At 31.3% G+C, this 21,074-nt stretch overlaps 1 protein-coding gene across 18 annotated transcripts in view; it reads left to right on the top strand.

The window, feature by feature from the left end:
- Positions 1-21,074, top strand: part of FOXP2 (forkhead box P2) — a 245,159-nt gene that overhangs the window by 50,144 nt on the left and 173,941 nt on the right. For 3 of the 18 annotated variants that reach the window (XM_011372424.1, XM_011372420.1, XM_011372422.1), the window contains exon 2: positions 238-243. The exons of the other annotated variants lie outside the window; for them this stretch is intronic. In XM_011372424.1, coding sequence (XP_011370726.1) covers positions 238-243 — 6 coding nt within the window. The remainder of the gene's footprint in view (positions 1-237; positions 244-21,074) is intronic. 18 annotated transcript variants of the gene reach the window in all.

The following is a 21,074-nucleotide window of genomic DNA, read 5'->3' as shown; positions in this document are numbered from 1 at the left end:
ACACCTATCTCATAAGGCCACTCTCCTAGGACTGAGAGACAGTCCTCCCTAATACATAGAAACAAACACAAGGAGGAAAACAAAATGGGGAAACAAAGAAACATGTCCCACATGAAAGAACAGAACAAAGCTCCAGAAAAAGAACTAAACAAAATTGAAGCAGGCAATCAAAACACTGGTTGTAAGGATACTCAATGAACTTAAGGGAAGAGTAGAAGAACTCAGTGAGAACTTTAGCAAAGAGTTAGAAAAACAAAAATAGAGCTAGAAAACATAAAATAGAACTAGTCAGAAGTGAAGACTATAATGATTGAAGTGAAGGATACCTTAGGAGGAATCAACGGTAGATTAGATGACGGAGAGGATCAAATCAGCAATTTAGAAGATAAGGTAGCAGAAAACACCCAATCTGAACAGCAAAAAAGAAAAAAAGAATCCAATAAAATGAGTATAGTTTAAGGGGCCTCTGGGACAACATCAAGTATAACAATATTGGCATCATAGGGATACCAGAAGGAAAAGAGAAAGCCACGAATTAGAAACCTATCTGAAGAAATGATGATGGAAAAATTCCTTTACCTGTCAAAAGAAATAGACATACAACCCCAGGAAGAGCAGAGAGTCCCAAATGAGACGAAACCGATCAGGCCCACACCAAGGCACATCATAATTAAAAAGTCAAAGGTTAAATACAAAGAGAGAATCTTAAAAGCAGCAAGAGAAAAGCAGTTAATTACCTACAAGGGAGCTCCCATAAGACTCAGCTGATTTCTCAACAGAAACTTTGCAGGCCAGAAGGAAATGGCACAAAATATTCAAAGTGATGAAAAGCAAGTACCTACAATCAAGATTACTCTGCCCAGCAAAGCTATCATTTAGAATCAAAGGACAGATAAAGAGCTTCCCAGACAAGAAAAAGCTAAAGGAATTCATCACCACCAAGCCAGTATTACAGGAAATATTTGAGGAACTTAAACAGGAAAAAAGAAAAATAGATAAAGAATATAAATAATAAAATGGCCATAACTATATATCTATTAATAATTACTTTCAATGTAAATGGATTAGGTGATGCAATCAAAAGATAGGGTGTCTGAATGAATAAGAAAACAGAACTCTTACATATATTGCCCACAAGAGACTCACTTCAGATCAGAAAATACACATGGACTGAAAGTAAAAGGATGGAAAAAAATGTTAAATGAAAATGGAAACAAACAAACAAAAAGTTGGGGTAGCAATACTTATATTGGACAAAATAGAATTTAAAACAAAGGCTATAACAAGAGATAAAGAAAGACCCAGTATCTCACTTCTGGGTATTTATCCAAAGAAACTCAAAATATTACTTTAAAGTGACATGTACATCCCTATATTCATTGCAGCTTTATTTACAATAGCCAATATGGAGGCAACCTGGGTGTCCATCAATGGATGAATAGATAAAGAAGAGGTGGTACATATATGCAATGGCATATTATTTAGCTATAAAAGAGAAAGAAATCTTGCCATCTGCAACAACATGGATGGGCCTAGAAGGTGTTGTGCTGAGTAGAGTTAAGTCAGAAAGAGAAAAACAAATGCCATATAATTTCACTTACATGTGGAATCTAAAGAACAAAATAAACAAAACAAATAAACTTATAGATACGGAGAACATTTTGATGGTTGTCAGATGGGAGGGAGTTGAGAGGTAGATAAAAAAAAGGAAGGGGTTAAGAGATACAAATTGATATTTACAAAATAGTTATGAGATGTAAAGTATAACATAAGGAATATAGCCAATAATATTGTAATAACTATATATATTGTCAGATAGATACCGGATTTATTGGGGCGATCACTTTGTAAGTTGTAAGACAATAAATATCTAATCACTGTGTTGTACATCTGAAACTAATAAAATATATGCCAACAATAATTGAAAAATAAAGATTTATTTAAAAAATCAGTATGAAATAATAAAATAAGAGTCTGAAATAGTACTACCATGTTATTCATAGATATATACTTGGTCTTTAAAATTTTCTTTTTATATTTAAGGTTTTCCTTTTTCTAATTCTTTAAGATCTAATGCTTTCTCCTAAATTGCAAATGGTTCTGAATTACCAATGAAATGTATTTCTGTGTGTGTGTGTGTGTGTGTGTGTGTGTGTGTGTGTGTGTGTGTGTAGAGGGAAAGAAGTCATGTAAGCCTCCACAGGGAGTCTCAACATTTGGTAATAGGACAGTGGAATAAAATAGGTAAATGTAGAAAGCTCATTACTCTCTATGCCAGGCATTTTACTAGGTGTTTTATATTTATATTTAATCTTTATATCAACCCCAGAAAATTAAGCTTGGATTGATTAAGACATTAGCTCTATAAGTTTTATTTACAGTTAATAAGTGTAAAGTAGTAATTCAAACCTGATATAGAACCTGAAGAGATTTCTACTTAGTATCTGACTGGATGGACACTGTTTACAGAAAAAAAAAAAAAATCTAATTCTTGCATTTAGATTCAGTAGCTTAAGTGTAGTTCCCATTACATGATATAAGCACAGTGGAGAGATTCACTCTAACAGCCGTGGTGCAGAGCAGAGGTAAGGAGGTAGGTACAGAAGTCTTCCCTGAGGAAGTGGGCCTGGACCAAGCTATAGAGGCCCAGTGGGAAGGTATCAGCAGTCTGTATAGTAAGAGCTACCTCGTCCTAACATACTATAAACTAGTAAACTGTGGTAGGCTCAATAATCAAGTTTAAGGTTTATTTAAACTTCAGTTATTCTAGAATGCAAATTAGGACCCAACATTAAAAAGCCTCTTGTAAAGAAATGCCCCTTATCTGTACCCAAAGTGAATGCAGACAGTTTTATCTCCCCCCTTCAAACCTCCAAATCATTTGCCAGAAAAGGAGCCCTCCATTGCTTACATTGAAATGACTCCAAACCACAAGAACCACCCCTATGGTAGCATCTGGGAGTAATGTGATAGATGCTGCCAAATCTTGCTTCTCACAGTTCTGACACTATCTCAGCCAGAACTGTAGTTCTAAGTCAAAAATACTTATCAGAGCTAACAATTTTACTTCAATCTTTCCCTGAAGCCACACCCATGGCTATGTCTACATTAGTGCCAGACCTGCAGAGTTTTGCTTGAAGAGCTATAGATCCTTTATATTTTCACCACCTTTTTTAAAAGTAAGCTTCTCCCTTATGCATGCCTTAAAAGCAGAAGGTAGACATAAACTTTGTCTTTCTGACTTAGAAATTGAGTGCCAGCATATGTGACACCTAATTGTAGGCATATAATAGTAGCACTGTACAATATATTCTGTACATGTAATGGATTCCATAGTATCAGAACAGTAAATTCCAATGTCTTGGTTACCAAATACATTTAAAGTTCAGAGAATATGACAGGGCTTCTCAGAATTACTTATAAAATACTCAGATCTACACCATTTATGACTACCCCCTTATATACCAGCTAACTGCACTGGTATGTGTGACTAATACAAATATTTGTTGAAAGGCTACACACATCAACAAAATGAATCAAAAAAAAGAAAACTTTTCTATGGCTTAATATTAGACCCATATAGATTCCCTGTATGTGCAGCATTACAAATGTCCTCTCTCTCTCTCGGAGCTATTCTTCTCATTGTAAACCAGTTATAGCTAAACTCAGACTCTGATTTATTTTTATTGATTTTAAATAAACTAAAGCTTATACTTTCAACTCAATCGAAAATCCTAGAAAATAGCAGACGATCAGTAACAATATATAAGATTTAGCGGTTGTTGTTTAAGGACTTTTTACCAAAGGATTTGCTGTAAACTCCTATAGACCTCACTGTTCACAAACCTTTAAAATTTCAGGTAGCTTCCCAAACTGTGCAGTTATTCAACAACGAGCATTCCTTCTGCTATTCATAGTGTCATTGGTTGAGCCTCCTCAACCATCAATCTCATATACTCTGGTATTTCTTTCAAACTGGTATCTCTTGATTTGCTCTAGTCATTATTTTTAAATTGTGTTCTAGGTATATGGATAAGTTATTGATAAGGTGACTTGGGTTCTTACTCCAGAGAGAATTATGACAAACTTGAAAGTATAGTCAGCAGAAGTAAAAGAAATGAGTCCTGCTTGGTACTAGCTTGACAAAATGAGCCTGAAAGCCAAGTTTTATCTCCATATATCTAAGGCAGGATATATGATCTTAGACCACAATAAAAATGCATCCATCTATCCTCCATCCATTTATTCCTTCACTTAACTCTTTATCATATACCCATAGAGCACTAGAAATCAATGTTCAAGTCATGTATATTACATAATATATTTATTTTTAAAACATAAAGTAATCTATACTTAACATATTTTAAGGTCATCCATAATTTCACTACCAAAATATACAAATGTGTTTATTATTTATCCATTTATACATGTAAATTTTGTAGTTTAAAGGTTAGATTCTTCGGTTTCACAATTATGTTATTATATTTCAATTACATTCTTTTACATTCTTCAATCTTTAAATTTTAATGAAGCCCTCCATATGCTTTGAGCAGTTTATCACAATTTTAAGTTTGGGGATCAAATTTTAAATCAGTTTTTATTTGAAAACATTAAAGTCTCCATAAAAAGAAAAGAATGGAAATTCTATGTACGAATATTATGCTCTGACCCTTTGTAAGCCTCTGTGGTAGCCACTAAGTAGGGAGACTGGATCTTATGATTGGGGCCCTCTGAGCATGGCCATAAGATAAATTCAATGAAGTATTGGTCCTTTTGCATTACCCCAAGCACTTGAAGAAAAATTCTTGTCTTCAGAAAAGTTAGACATTGGAAGAATATTTAAAAGTAATTTAGAGATAAATATGAGTGCTTAAAGTAGTAAAAATACTTTCACATTAATATTTAAAAATATCATTTTGATATTTGAACAGTTTTCAGAAGAAGAGATTTGTGGAGAAAGAGATATTAAATTGCTGTCGAGAAATCAGATTAGAAGCATCTGTTCTAAAGTAATTTGAAGATTTCTGATTAAACCTCCTAAAGTTTTGAAAGAGAAAACTAAGGCCCAGAGAATTTAAAAGGCATGACTCAGCACATATCTTCACTGTGATTAAATATATAAAAAAGAAAAATTGGATCATAAAACTTCTTCACAATTTAGTAATGGATTGTAGCTCATAGCTTGTTTTGTCCCAGGATTGTTGGGTAAATTATTTTTTTGTTTGTTTTTCAACATAGACCAAAATCTTGCTCAGTATTTAACATTTCTTATTCCTAATAATAAAGAGCTATGGATTTTTATTTAGTTCTTATCAATACTTCAAAACACATTTTTAATAGACTTGAACTATACCTTATTATAGAATATGGAGAGATATGTGCCATGAAGCACCTCCTCGTGGGAAAAACATTAAACATACAGAAATAATGTCAGAAAAACATATGGAATAAAAGCAATAAATATGCTTAAAACAAGCACAGGCATGTAGCAGGGTAATGAAAGCTGTATCTCTTTAGCCTAGTTAAAATAGAAGATAATCTACCCCTTATTTTCTTAAAGACACTGGCCCAGAGTAATGCCAAAAATCTTCTGGGCCTTATCAAGAAGAGTTCTAGAGAGAAATGCGTATCTTGAGTTCTAAACTCAGTATATTTATAGCTAGAGATTTATGATGTGTTGAAATTGACCTCTAGAAGCAAATATAGTAAAATATTTTTTTTAAATGAAGAGCATCTAAGGAAAAATAGCTAAGGTTATTAAGATGTTGGAGAGACTTTTATAAGGAAGGAGAATGACCAAGATTATATACATTGACATAATCTATCATAATGAGACATATAGAAATATTGATTGGGGATTTCACCAAGTTCCATAACAACCCAACCTTCTGGGGGCCTCCTGGGTCTCTTTCAGGACCAAATAAATAAAAGTATGTATTACTCTTTCACAGGAAATACAATTATGAAACTTATTCAGGATTATGGCCTAACTTAAGAATAGGTTCAAAAGAAATTTAAATACATTTATGAATGATGGATTAATAATTAATTATCATGGTTACATAGAAAAGTTGACATAGAGAACCAAAGGACTGGGTCTGACATGTCTTCTTCTCTTATGCTTTCCCTGAGTAATTGACACTAAATTCAAGTCACTGGTATCAGTAGCCCTTACCACAGTTGAGGTTTTAAGTTGACATGACTAATCATTTGCTCTGTCTTATTAGTTCTTTTTAGAGAGTTACTACTTGCATTCAGACCTAATTCAGTAGAGTTCTACTAGGTGTGGCTGAAAGGAGTAAAATGTGAATAGCAGTGACAATCATGGATCCATCTTTGTATGCCTTTTTATTGATCTTCTAGTCTTCTCTTTTCTTTATAAATGAAACTGCACTACAAATCGCTACTTTCAGTTTGATATATTGGTTACTTGGCTACATTTCTCTCTCTCCTTCCTTTTACACAATTAAGCTATATTTTGTAAAAAGTTTTGTGCTTCAATAGCACATCATATAATAATAGATGATTAATATATTTATAATCTCAAGTCAATATTTAGAAATGTTATTATAGGGGAGCTTTTTCTCATTATAAACAAGGAAACAAGTCACTAAAATAGTGTTTAACCATGTCTGCTGTTTTCTATGATATAGTGCCAATTTAAAAATGTATCATAAATAATGCTTCATTTTTTTCTGAGTAAAAAAGAACAAGAAAGTAGACACCATTAAAATTTTTTCTTTTGTAAACAGAGACTTATTCTTTCCCTAGACAACTTTCCAGTAGTGTTCTCCACCCCATGGTAGTATCTTTAAAATGTAATTAGATTTTGTAAAAGCAAGCATTTGTAAAAATAGACTATTTGTAAAAATCTATGAGTACTGGACATTATTGCAAACAGTACTTAAGAAGGCTCTTTGTGATCTGGAATCAACAATATATACTAATACATTTGCTCAGAAAAATCTCATAGGAAACATGATAAGGTTTTCACAGCTAAATATTATGGTTTTTCTTTTCCAATGAAGGAATCATAGCTAGTAGACATTCATGTACATGGAAGCACAATTTTGAAAATACGGATAGAAGAATTAAAAGAAGGATGAGGTATGATGTACAGTACATTAATTTAAAAACTTAGATGGAAGACCATATAATTAAGGTTTTTAAAGTTATTGCCTTATGATCTAACCAGAAACAAATCTATATTAAAATTTTCATGGCATATCAGAAACAAAAGTTTTACTCAATATCTTGCTGTATTACTGTGGTTACCACAGTAATTTACTAATTGAGTTGCCTAATAGCTGTCACTTGTTCACATTAGACTAACTGACTAATGGTATTGTGTTTATTTTTAAACTATGATATCCTGATCATTCTGAATAATTTTAAATTCTCTCATTAATTCTTGGTAATTTCATTTTTACATTGGAACCAAAGTGTTTCTATAGTATTTGACATAGGAGTAATTTCTTCTTCTTAAACTTTGAACTTAAGTGAGAAGGAAATAATAAAGATACATTTGGGAGAGTCTTGGTCACTTTAACACCTCATAGTACATTTTCCTTAAATTTGAATTCAGGAGACCTGGAAAAGGCTGGTAGCCAAAAAAAGTTTTGTTTTTGTACTTTTTATTATTGTCTGCATCAAAGTAATGAATAGCCATTCGAACTCTTGTCAAAGGTGACTATTTTTTTTCCTGCCTTCTTTTCTCCTTCTACCCCCCTGGCTCTTCTACTCCTTCTCCACCTTCTCCTCCTCATCATCATCTTGCAACTTTTACTGATTTTTTACTTTATTTCAGGCAATGTTCTAAGTATTTTTCATGTATGATCTCATGTAATACTCACAGTAACCCTGGAGGTAAAGTGTAGGTATGTTCCCTAATACATAGATGAGAAAATAGGGATAATGAATGATTAGGTAATCTTCCTAAGTAGTAGGAAGATACCACATTCTAATAAGTAAAGCAAAAATTCAAATCCAGGCATTCTGACTGAAAACCCTGCATTCTTAATTACTACACCCTTTGTCTCCCATATATCTGCTATATATTTTCTTATACATATATACATTTATTTTCAAAATATTCGTAGTACATATATACTATACTATATCTATATATCTGTGTATGTATATATATATATCTGTATATCTGTATATATAAGCACGAATGTGTGTGTGTGTGTGTGTGTGTGTGTGTGTACTCTTTGGCAGCACTTGGAAACATGTTGATTATGATTTTTTTGATGTCAAGGGTCATAGACCCATTAGTGAGAAATTGCTCCAAAGACAACAGTGATCAGTAATCATTGTAGACATTCGTCACTCTCCAAAAAAAAAAAATAGTAGAATATGGATGAATCATTTAACTACCAGTATTCTCTAGCTCTAGATAATGATTGTGATTGAAAATTAATTTAACTTGATCTAATAATGACAACTAAAACTTCCACAAAAGTATTTAATGTCTGCTGGATGGATCTATGTGTTGTCAGAAACAATCTCTTATTCATAATCTGTTTTTTCCAATTCTGAGCATATGTTGATATAAGTTATTTTAATTCAATAACAAGTTTGAAGTAGGTCACTAACTTTAGTCACTGTATAAACAGTTACTGTCATCACCTTTTGTTTGTAGTTTTATACATAAGCTTTCTACCACCTTTCTTCTCGCTTATACACGTATTTTAAATTAACTATACATTTTTTAAAGTTATTTTAGAAACAATTGTAAAGAAATAATTTAGCTTTATTTTTATATAATTTTCAAAAGCTTAAAGATGTTTAAATCTGTATTTATAACCTCACTAAGCCTGAGAAATGTTGATAGTATCTAATCCTGTAGAGCCATTCTAACTATAATAAACCTCTGGGTCACAGTAAACAATCGGAGTCTAAGAGATGTATGCATCAATGCAGAATGACAAAGACAAGCTACGAAGTGTACTCCAAAGTGTGACAGATTAAAATAGCCTGTGTTAGAGGAGGAGGACAAGTAAAGATTCTCCACTCAGAAGAACAACCAGTATCTTCCTAAAGAATCAGAAGTGAGAAAAGATGTGAAGTTAATTTGTACTTCATCACTATTCTCTATGGCCTCCCTGCAGTTAAAATCTTGCTTCTCTGCTTTTATTAAAGCCAAGTGCAAGCTCTCTCCAGGAAATTTCCCAGAATATTTGATTTCCTGGTTCAGATATTAGGATAATTCTTTGCAGTTCATCTCAGATAAAAATTATATACATCAAAATAGTATATTTAGAAGTTGTAACATATTAGGTAGTGAGGCATGGGCTGTAGCCCTCTTAGTTCCTTATCTGGGACATTTTCTGCTGTTATTGATACTTAATTGTGAAAATATTGCAGACCTGCTTTGAAGGAGAGGTCACTCTGGCTTAGGTTCTGATTTTAACTTAATCATCATTGATTCCTCTCCTTTCTTACTTCCTTATATTACTTCTCATCGGCAGGGTCTCAGAACTACATGCAGTACTCTAGAAATTAAATCCCATTAGTACTCATTATAACAGGAGGATCAAGAGGGAAGGATTGTCTCATATTTCCTACTTGTGCTACTATTTATGCACTGAAATATCATGCATGCTTGAACTAGTGATTGAGGGGAAAATAATTCTAATAGGAATTGGCAGTTAGCCCAGAAACCCTACTCCATCCTTCGAACAACGTTAACATGTGAATCCTCTCCATGTTATGGAGGCAACTAAAAATTGACATTAGAATTAGTTTTTCAAAATTATAATTCTATATTTTGTTTCCTTTTTTTAAATGTAAAGGTAGCAGTTTGCTTAAATGTATAAGTAGCAGTTTGCTCAATTGCCAAATTTTGATTTTTCTACTGAAAGTAATTTGAAATTATAGGAAATGTATAGAACATTGATCACTTCACAAAACTTTCTTATCAATCTGATTCTTCCTGGCTCGACAATAAAAATGCATGTTATTTTATACGTTTTGGAAAATATAAATGTAAGAATGTTGTAAAAAGTATTTCTTGATTATGCTGAAATAGAGGAATATGGTAACATTCGCAAAGGTTTGTTTCTCTCTCATTTTCCTCCTTTAGAAAATTATGTTGCTTTTTTTTCTTCTCCATTACAGCTATTCTTGGCTTATTGCATGGAATAAGCACATACAGATGTAAATATTTTCTTCTGTATTACACTGCACTAGCACACACAATTAAGTTAAAACATTGGTTTATGAAAGAATAGTTTAAGAAAGAAAAAGAAAAAAGAAAGAAGAAAACAATAAATCAGCGTAACTGTTGGTAATTCATGGGCAATAATAGGCTAACCAATGTAGATATAGCTTTAATGTTGCCTTTCACAGACAATATTTGTAAAATTTATGATAGAAGAGAATTCTAAAATTTCTAGACTGAAATTGCTTGTTAAAATGTTTCTTCTCAATTTTTCCTCCTCCCCGTGATTTTGTAAAATGTGCTCTATCATACAAGTTTCAGCTGATAGACTCCTGAGATCACAGAAATCTTAAGGAAATTGCATTCCATGCAGTAGACGGAAACTGCAGATATATCATCTTGCCAAAATTAGTTAAAAAAAAAAAAACTGGTCTCATGTATTTTCCACTCAATTAGACTTGCATAAAATCATCCTGTATTTCTTTCTCACTTACCCCATCTCCTTATAGAAAGAAACATCACCAGGCTAAATTTTCTATCAGAATATCAATACTTCCACTCTGTTTTGTCTTTCCGCTGCCACACATTTCATTTTCTCAGATCTGGATTATTGTACAGCTAATCTCCATGTTTGCAGTTTTCATTCTTCTTCTTCTTGTTCTTACTCTTCAGTCTTGCATATTTCCCATATAATCTTAAACTATTACTTTCATAATATTAAATACTTTTCTCAAAAATTCCAAAACCTCCAACATATCTATAGATTAATTCTAGACTTTTTAATATTAATATTGTGTTCAGTTTTACTTGGTATCTCTGAAATAAAATTTGCTTCAGGAATTTTGAACATGGTAGTCCCCAACATGTGACTTCCTCTGCTTTCAATCCCATTCATATATCTCAACCCAAGATTTGCAATTTCTGTGAATCCTGACCACTTCATCTGCATGACATTCTTCCTTTACTATGCTTCCCCTCTATTTGATGTTGCTACTATTCATTTGGCAATTAATTAGACTGCCTTTAAAATATTATTTGTATCTATATATCTTGCTGCCATAATAAAGTATACAAACTTCTTGACTTCAAAGACCATGTCCGAAGAGTGCTTAACATGTGCTTAACATAGTAGTTGTTCAATAAATACTTTTCGAATAGACAAATGTATAATTCAGATTATAATAAATGCGGCATTGCAGTTTAATTAAATTAGATGTTCATTTATAAAAAAAAAAACAGTAAAATCCTGGAACATCCTCTCCTTATTATAATTAAAATTAAATTTACTGGTCTACTTCTAGTACTATATCTATGACACCACAGCCTTTTAAATTCCTACTCAATTAAGTTTTAAATGTCCTTTACAAGTTAAGGATATAAATCACATTGGAATAAAATAACTATCTTTCTTAATATTCTATGAAGTCCATGTTAGTAATAATGTTTCATAACTCTTGGGTGAGTTTTTCTTGCAGGAGAAAATGACCTTATTCTTAAAATTACCTTGTAAGTAATTTTGATAAAACTTTACCAAAGGTACTGATTTGGATTTTTCTTTTTAAATTGCACCGTCAACTTTTAAGAGTAGATGAGAATCCTCTGCAAATCCTACTGTGTTCTGTTGACAACATCAAAAAAGTCAAAAAAATTTGTGTAATTTTTGTGTATCTTCCAAACTCAGTTTCCACTATAAACTAGGATGTTAAAGCACATTTATTTTAATGTTCCAATGCATTAGTAGTAATTTATTAATAATTTTAAGATATAATCCAGTGGTCAAATAAGCACTAACAAGCTTTGCTAAGAATGAATTAAAATCTTCTTGATGTCATTAAATTATGATATATTAACAGCTATATGAGAAAAATGTGACTTTTAAAACATTTCTTGCAAAGTAATAATAATAAGGACATTGAGTATTGACATTTTTGGAAATAAATGGTGGTTTTATGTAAAATTTGTATAAAATGTCTTTATCTTTTAATGTTAACTTTTGCTTAAGGAAAATATATTTCAAATTGTTCTGACAAAGCCTTAGTATGTTATTATTAACCAAGCTATTCATAAATAATAATATTCTGTGCCTTCGTAAAGTATCTTTAGATAACACAAGTTAAATTAGAGAAACATTAATAAAAATCATTATGCATTCTACATCAGAGTTAACTATAGAGAATGCATTTTGGGTTATTGTTTAATTCTACAGAATTTTCCATTTGCTGAATACTGGGTATTGGTTGAAATAGCAGTAAAGATACCATGGTCTCTGAATTTAAATAAATATCCAGATTTTTATGAACAAAAATGGATAATTTTTACTTGGAAAAAGTCTCTTAATATATAAATTTATGCACAATTGAGAATCGTATAACATTATTAATGCAATTAGTTCTAAATTTTAAAAATATTATAAGATATGTTTATTTCGCTCCAAATTCTCAACTTAAAATCTTTTAAATAAAAACATTACTTTTACTGAAATACACTTTGCAACCCAGTCTCAATTGATTTCTTTAAAAAATCAACATAAGATTTTTCTAAAATATGTTTTAATATATTAAAATAGAAATATTTTAATATAAAAATACACCTGAATCTTTACATATGGTTTTAAATATCCCATATCAGTCAAACTCAAGCTGAATAATTGCATATGCAAAGCAATATTGTTGTCTTTTATAGAACTTCAATGGTAGAATTTGAAAAACTAAGGACATTTGGTATAAACAGAAATGTTTTATACAGTTTTACTGGTCTTAAATTTCTCTTAAAATGAAAGTACTTGTCTTATTAAAACACCTTTTTAAATATAGTTTTAAAAAGTTAATGGGTGGGACCATATAAATATATTTATGAATATTTAAACAAACATATCTGAATACTTAGTGAAGCATTTCAAGATAAATGTTTGTGCACTTTGACACTATTGAGAATTTAGTTGAGGTCCTGGACAATGCACTTGCTGTGTAATATTGATGAAATAATAATCTTGATGATAACGAGAAGAACAAGGAGAAAGAGAATATATAATACTTACTGAACATTTTCTAAATTCTGGGTGATTTTCTAAGCACTTTTTATATACTGGTTTATGTAATCCCGACAATAACCCTTTGAGATTAATACTGTTGTTATTCCTAATTCACAGAAATATGCATGTATAGAGATTTAAACAAATTCCCCAAAGTCATACAGCTAATAAGTGTTGGAGTTGTGATACAAACCCTGGTGGTGTAACTTCAGAGTCTGCAATCTTACCCATTAATCTCCCTCAAACTCAGTTTTCCTCATCTGCAAAATGAAGTCAATATCACTACAGCAATAGTGATTTATGCTACTGATACTACTTCTCATGAGATTGCAATGAAGCCAATCGTCAAAACATATTTTAAACCATGTAAATGTAAATTAATACTTACTGAAAATGCTAATTGAGTTAGGTAAGGAAGCCTGACAGTTGAAACAAGCTACTTATACTTCTTGTCTACTCTAATCAGTAAAAAATAATCCTTATAGAATGGCTCTCCATGTGTGCAAATTTACCTCTTTAAAACTCATATTTTTGGAGATTACATGACTCAAGAGACCACAAGATTGGGATTAAGCATACATGCAATACAGATTTTAACTTTCAACTTTACTCAGAGCACTAATCTTCAGGTTCAGTTTACTTTCCTGATAAGCAAAATTTATCAGAGAGAAAATGGTCATGGCTGTGTTAAAAGTTTAAAAACAAGTAGTCAAATAAAAACTTTCACCTCAACTTATTAATTTTAATTATAAATTTGGAAACTAAGGTTAAGCTCTGTCTGTGGCATAACTTTCAATGGAATTAAGAGGATGTATTTCAATTCCCAAGTAGAACTTAAGTTACCTAGCATTTAAATTATAGGTGTTCATTGGATATCTTTAACAACCAATTTATAACTTCTGAAATTTTATTACTAAGTAGGTTCTAGAATATTTTCCTGTTAATGGCCTCACAAACCTGAAGTCTTAATAAAACAATCCTGCGAAATAAGAACACTTTAGAAAGACTGATAGAAAAAAATAAAGAATGAAAGCTACTGTGTGTTAAGATTTTATTAGGTTACTCCACTTGCAAAAACAGATGCTATATCTGGTTTAAATAATTTTGTCCATGAAATTTTAGATATTTTATAAATGATAATCAATAATAATTTTAGAAGTTGGAAACTTTTAAAGTTTTAAAGATATCTCTGTTGTACGCAGCTATTATAACACTGCATTTTTAAAAGTATTTCTTCTCCTTTGGATTAAGATTAAGTTTTTGACTGAAAAAGCAATTACTTCCCATCTTTTTTCCCCCAAAAGTAGTTGAGGGATGATCTCATTCACACCAATTTATAAAAGTTGTTTTTCAGACAACAGACTATAACCCTGGCTATTTATTTAAAATCAATTGAAAATAAAAAGATAAATATTTGGTTACAGTTTAGAAATAGTCTGTTCACATCTAATTACATGAGTATGTGGGTTAGATAGGAGTAGTGAGAAATCTGTCTTATTTATCATTTGGCTCCATAATTCCATAGTTTCACTGTCCTTATTCCTTTCCTTATTCAGTTTCCCCTATGTATGACTTCCTACTTTTCTTCCCTTTGTAGAGTCAGAGCCACTAAATTGGATTGGGAGTGAGAGTGGTGGGATGCAGAATGGTATCTATATATTGTTGTTCTTCCACCTACCTCAAGACTGGGAGCAAACACAGACAATAAAGCTTTAGTTCTAACTGGGGAATTTATTAGGTAGGGGTTAAAGAAGAAAAATGGATTTACTGAAGGAAACTGAGAAGTTATATGCAAATAGAATGTGACCTTTAAAAATAGATTTGTGCCTCTCTGTAGATGCTTTTCGAATCATGGAGAGACCTTGAGACAGTTTGGCCTTTTTTCTTTTCCTTCTTTTTGTCAGACAATGGAGCTTGTAAAAGTTGACTTTTCTAACAGGATGGTACCATGAGAAGAAATTATTCAATAGAAAGCAAAGATTATTATTTGTTTTGTTCACTGAGACTTGTTCTATAATTGTACTAATGTTTCCAGTTCTTCTGTCTATAGTGGCAGAACTGGAATTTTTGAATTAGCATAATTCCAAAATACCAAAGAATTATTTTTAGAGAATTGGGGACAAATTTTATTATTAATTTTTTTAAACATCAACAGGGTATGCATTTTTGAAAATCTATTCGAGTTTGCAATAACTAAGTCAAGTTTTTAAGTGGCATTTTGCCTGAAGGAATATAAAGCAGCATTCCATTTAAAAAATCAAAGAATTGTATACTTAGAGTGTTCATAACTTGAAAAGAAATTGACTTGAAATTACTCTTAAGTTGCAATTCAGTACCACCACAATTTTAGCTGCTTCAAGTTCAGACTATGATACTGAAGCAATATTTCTTTTCTTTTTTTTTTATTCTTTGCCAGCATCAAGAAAACTAAAGTACCTCAGATCAGATTTTCTCCAACTACCAGCAATTACTGGAAAGAAAATGATCATAAAATCCATCTTTTTCACAATATCAGCAGTTGCAAAATTCAACAGAAGATGTCCCTGCTCCTTAGCCAGAATTATAAATAATTCATTAATTTCATATAAACATGAAATTAATAATATTGTAAGTTCAGCAATCTTTTTAAAAAGTAAAACAAATCTAATATTCACTGTTAACAAAGACTCAACACTGAAATGTATATGAAACAACCTAGTGGTAAAAATTTGACAGCATGCTTTTATATTTCTATAAAATAATAATGCTTGGAGTGATGTTTAGCTTTATTAGCCTGTATCGTCACACAAAGGCCCTATCAACTTTTTTTTCCTTTAATTTTTATTGTTTACATTTTTGAAACATTCACTCTCTCATTCTAATAATGACAAGTGGCACAGTTTTATGCCAATGCAGTAATGTTCACCATTCTTGTGGAGGTACATGTGAAGGTAGCATTATTACATGCACAATCAGGTACAGCTATCTCATCATATCTACTACTGAGAGGGCCTGAAAGTTTTCATTTCTTACTTTACCCCTTACCACATACACAAACTGTAGAGACTCTGACAAGCCTGGAGCTTTTATGAATACTTGATCAAAGTCGAAATTTGCACTAGAATGCATTGGTGGTCTCCAGGTCAGTATGTGGGTCCAGAGGCTCACATATCCCCTGCAGCCCTTAAATTCCAGGCTCTTCCAAGATATGCCTCGTCGTAAGGTCCTATGGAAAATACCGAATAGAGTATTTTAATTAAAATACTGTTTCTACTAATATTTAATATTTTAATAGAATTCTGATATTTTAATATTATGGTAATTGCTGTAACTGTATTTTTCTCAGCGAACAAAATTTCCTTTTTATTAGTACAAACTTTCAGCAACTTTGATAACATTTTTATTTTTTATATAGTGAGTGCTTATACTTAACTGAACAATCAGTTTTGGGGGCTTGGGGAGAAGTGCTGTATTTATTAAATAGTAAATTTTCTTCAGCAATTAAACATCATGGAGCAGGTTTAGAGGCTGTCTTCGTATAAAACAAAGCCTATGTGCTATTCTGACAGGCCATTTTCTTTAGCTTCAATGTGTGTTAATAAGATCGAATATCAAAAATGATAACAAAATTTTTCAAAATAAGTAAACATTTATTGCTATACTTAAAAAAAATCTGCTTATACTTATTGCTCTAGAGAATAGCTATTCTCTTATCAATAGCTATTTTTAAAAAATAAAACAAAGCTATTTTTATAGTCACAACAGGAAAAGTGTTAACTTTTATTTATTAGAAAGAAATATAAATGTAGTTTATGTTATGTTAGTGCAGATGCACTAAGCTTTATTCTGCTATGAGGGAGAATCAATTGTATATGCCTCAACTGATATTTTCTAATTTTTAAGAAATTACACACCAAAAATTAAAATTTAATTTAGATTTTTAAGTATAAAATTCTCAAGGTAGGAATGTAATGTGCTAGCACAATGCATTTTATGTGCATTGAGTGCATTTTCATTTTCAACTCTAACAAAGGAAAAGATATTTCCAGGTAAGAGTAGCGAAAAGGCAGAGAGAAAAATAGTTAATATTTTGGAAATTTTGCTCTTGGAAAGTGATTAACAAAATATAATGGTCAGAAATTACTAGTTAATTTAGAAGTAAATAATTGAGTTTTTGTGTATAAGGAAGTATATAATTTATCATCTAATGAAATAGTTCCTACCTACAACTTACTACCTATAATATTAATTTGAGGATTCCAAGTTACTAAAACTAGAAGAAATATATTTTATTGAATGGTCTTATATCCACTCCTGTTTTTTGCACTGTTACTTATATATTAAATTTCTATTTAACTGTTCAGGTGTGTATATAATATTAATCAACCAAAGTTTTGAATTTCCTGAAGAATTCAAACTATGTTTCAAACTCTTTTACTGTCTAATAATATACAGTCCAGTTCATTAAATATTTATTCATTTGATTTACTAATAACTCTCAAGTCTACACATATTCATGAATGCACCGTGGGTGATAAAATGTTGTGTAAAATAGTGTAATAATATTGACTTCAAGAAGTTCATAATCTAGTAGAATCCAATGGATCAAAGAAAGTAACTGGCTTCCCAGACTGTGAGTTAGAAGGTAATAGGTAAATTTCAGAATGTCCAAAAAAATATTAGTCGACAAAAACATAAACTAGAGTAGTTAAACCCTCATAGTAGCAGAATATTGCTAATGGCATAGAAGGAGAATTTAAATGTTGCTAAACATTTAATTACTTGCATGTTCAGTAAGAGCTTTCATTTTTCCTATTGTTTACCCAATAACCTAAAACTAAAAAAATTATTTAAAAAAATTTTAAAGAGTAATTATATTTAAGAACATATACAATAATGGCTTTTAAAAGTTGCAGATGGATATAGTTGCTAGTAGGGATGACGAAGAATGAATATATTTTACTTAACACCATGTGCTTTGAATTATGTTATTTTCTAAAAATAATAGAGCAATTTATGGTTTTCAAATGGCATTTATGTTCACCTTCTCCTTTTATCTTCAGAAAGTTCCTTTAAAATAAGATGAGGGCAATAATGTTACTTTCACTTATAGACAATGAAATCGAAATTTTAAAAGTTCAGCACTATACAAAGGCCCACAGAGATTGGATGACTACAGATAGAATTGCCTTGGTCTGCATGTCTCCAAGTCTAGTGCTTTATTCCTTAAAACACCTGCTATTATCAATGCAAGACCTATTGAAATGTTTTTGCTTTATAGAGTTATTAACTATAAATATTAATTACCACCTCACACAACACATTGTTTAATGATTATAGAGCTTTTCTTTCTCAAATTTGACTTCATGTAACTTTACTTTTAATAATGGGGAACAAAAGACCTGCAGATATAACTTATGTTTAGAAATTTTGAAATAGCCATCAGCAAGTGCACAGGTATTATTACTGTATTTGGTTTCTATTCTTATGAACTTCACAGCAGTTTAGATTTAATCCACTTAAAAACATTTGCATCTCTTGTTCTGATTATTTCAATAAATATTTATTGACTACCAATTCTAGGCACTGGTGTTACAAAGGAATATGTAGTCCTTGCTCATGAAGTTAACAATGTGAGTTAAATATATATGAAAAAAATAATTATAATATCGTCTAAGTGCAACACAAGCAGTAGAAAATTATTAACTGTAGAGGGCCATACAAGGTCAGATTGAGGAGCATCATCAGAAGCAACATTCAGTAACTGGGAGCAGAATATTAACAGCCTGTTTATATGGGATGGCATTGTATTAATTATCATAAGCTGGAGTGATCTTGAGAGAGAGAACTATCTAATTAATATCAGAAAAAAAATGCTTATGTAAATACTCCACATTTTAACTAGTTAGAAAGTAGAAACTGTTCAGCATCATCTCATTTTCTAAATAAGTATACTTTAAAAATAATTCATCTTGGAGAATATGTCAAGATAATCTTTTGTTGGGTGAGTGACTCTGTTTCATTTTCACTGCCCTTGTTAGGCATATTTCTTTCTTCAGGAGGATGTTGTCACTTAACTTTTTGTTAAAGTCTATGGATCTACACATAACTGATGACCTAGAAGAACAATTCTTAAAGTGTTAAGTTCTAGACCAGCTGTAACAGCATCACTTGGGACTTGTAAGAAATGCAAATTCTCAGGCTCTTCCCTAGACTTGCTGAATCAGAAACTCTGGATGCATGCTCAAGTTTGAGAATCACTGGCCTAGAGGAAATAAGCTACTGCTACCGATGAAGATTTATAAGATCCACCTCACCGTGGTTCAATATCTAGTAAAAGCTTGACTGAATGTAACTGTGGACGATTGCATGCAGAATACACACTCCATAGATTCCTTTAAATCCTCTAAAATCTAACCTTGATAAAGCAGACCTGCTAATAGTCTCATAGATTTACCACCGTCATATTGCTCCATATAAAATGGCTTTATTATCAGCAGACTATATTTAGGGACATTATACTTAAAAAAAAAAAAAACTATTCAGTTTACTATTTTATTTAATCTAAGAATGTTGTAGGAGATGTTGTTCATACTTTCCCTAGAGTTTGCTACCTAAGATCCCATGGGGAAAAATAAAATTCAAAATTCACTGTTAAGAATAGTTCTGTTTATGAGCAACTTCTTTTCTTTCACCTTATACGGTGAACCTTATAATTTGATTGATTCTCTGTTCATATGAGCTTTAGAAATCTTAGCATTAAATCTGTGGCTAACTTCTAGCAAATATCTCACATTTGATGATGTACCAGTTCGTCTTATATTTCAAAACTTTTTTCTCTTAGCTTTTTCCTTTTACACTTTTAACTTACCTTCCCATTTTGTGCAATGTAATATACATGTTAAGTTCCTTTTTAAAAACAAGTTGAAAGGTTGTTTAAATAATTAACAAATAACACTAAAAATTCAGTGCTTAAAGAAAATGATGAACAACACAAGATTTTGCCAAAAACTAGAGGTGTTCAAAAGGGATCAACATAGTTTTCAGCGACTACAGTGGGATCAAGAATGTATTTACTGATAGTCAATGAGGTTAGTTAACAGTAGAACTAAGGTGAAAATTTAGTTCAATTAACCTAATTGTCTAAGTACTCTAAAAATATTGTATGTGTATAAATATATTGATACATATGTGTGTATATATATGCATATATCTATAATATATCCATTTAGTTTATGAATTTTTTATTTATATTAGAACCTAGAGGTACAGAGTTTTGAGAGGTTAGGTAAAGAAATTGAGGCCTCACAGGCTACTTGCCCACAAGGACTGGAACACAAGGCTTCTTATGCCTTTTGCTAGAATTTTTGCTACCATAGAGAAAGCCAGACGAACAAAAAGCTCCTTTTCACATAAAAATTAATTGTAATGTGTGATAGTGCAGTTGTTGCAGAGATGCTATAAACAGGAATAAAGATGAGGAATTGTTAAAAGTCATTTAATTGTGCCTATCTCTTCTTGAAGTACAGCTTATTCTCTTACCACATTTGTCAATCTTTTTATCCATTCATTTCTGTAAATGCATATCGCAACTCACTTCAGAGGCAACTGAGTGAGCTGTACAGTGATAAATTTTTCTTGTTAGGAGAAATTACATTCACTAACTTGAGCTACTTCAGCATGAAATTGAAAAAGAATCATTTTGTCTTAATTTACATTCTTGATTCAATGAGAAAAATGTGAATTAACCCAACAGAACTAGAGACGTATTGCCTCAGATACTAAAGATAAACTCAATTGGAACCATTAGAAGTTCATCAAACGATGCACACACCCCCAATTTATTAGAGTGGATTTTAAACAAGGTTATCAAGGTTAGTTATGCTGACCCTATATATA

Source organism: Pteropus vampyrus, unplaced genomic scaffold (assembly GCF_000151845.1).
Source record: "Pteropus vampyrus isolate Shadow unplaced genomic scaffold, Pvam_2.0 Scaffold206, whole genome shotgun sequence".
Lineage (NCBI taxonomy): Eukaryota > Metazoa > Chordata > Mammalia > Chiroptera > Pteropodidae > Pteropus > Pteropus vampyrus.
This window is presented reverse-complemented; position numbering and strand designations above follow the sequence as displayed.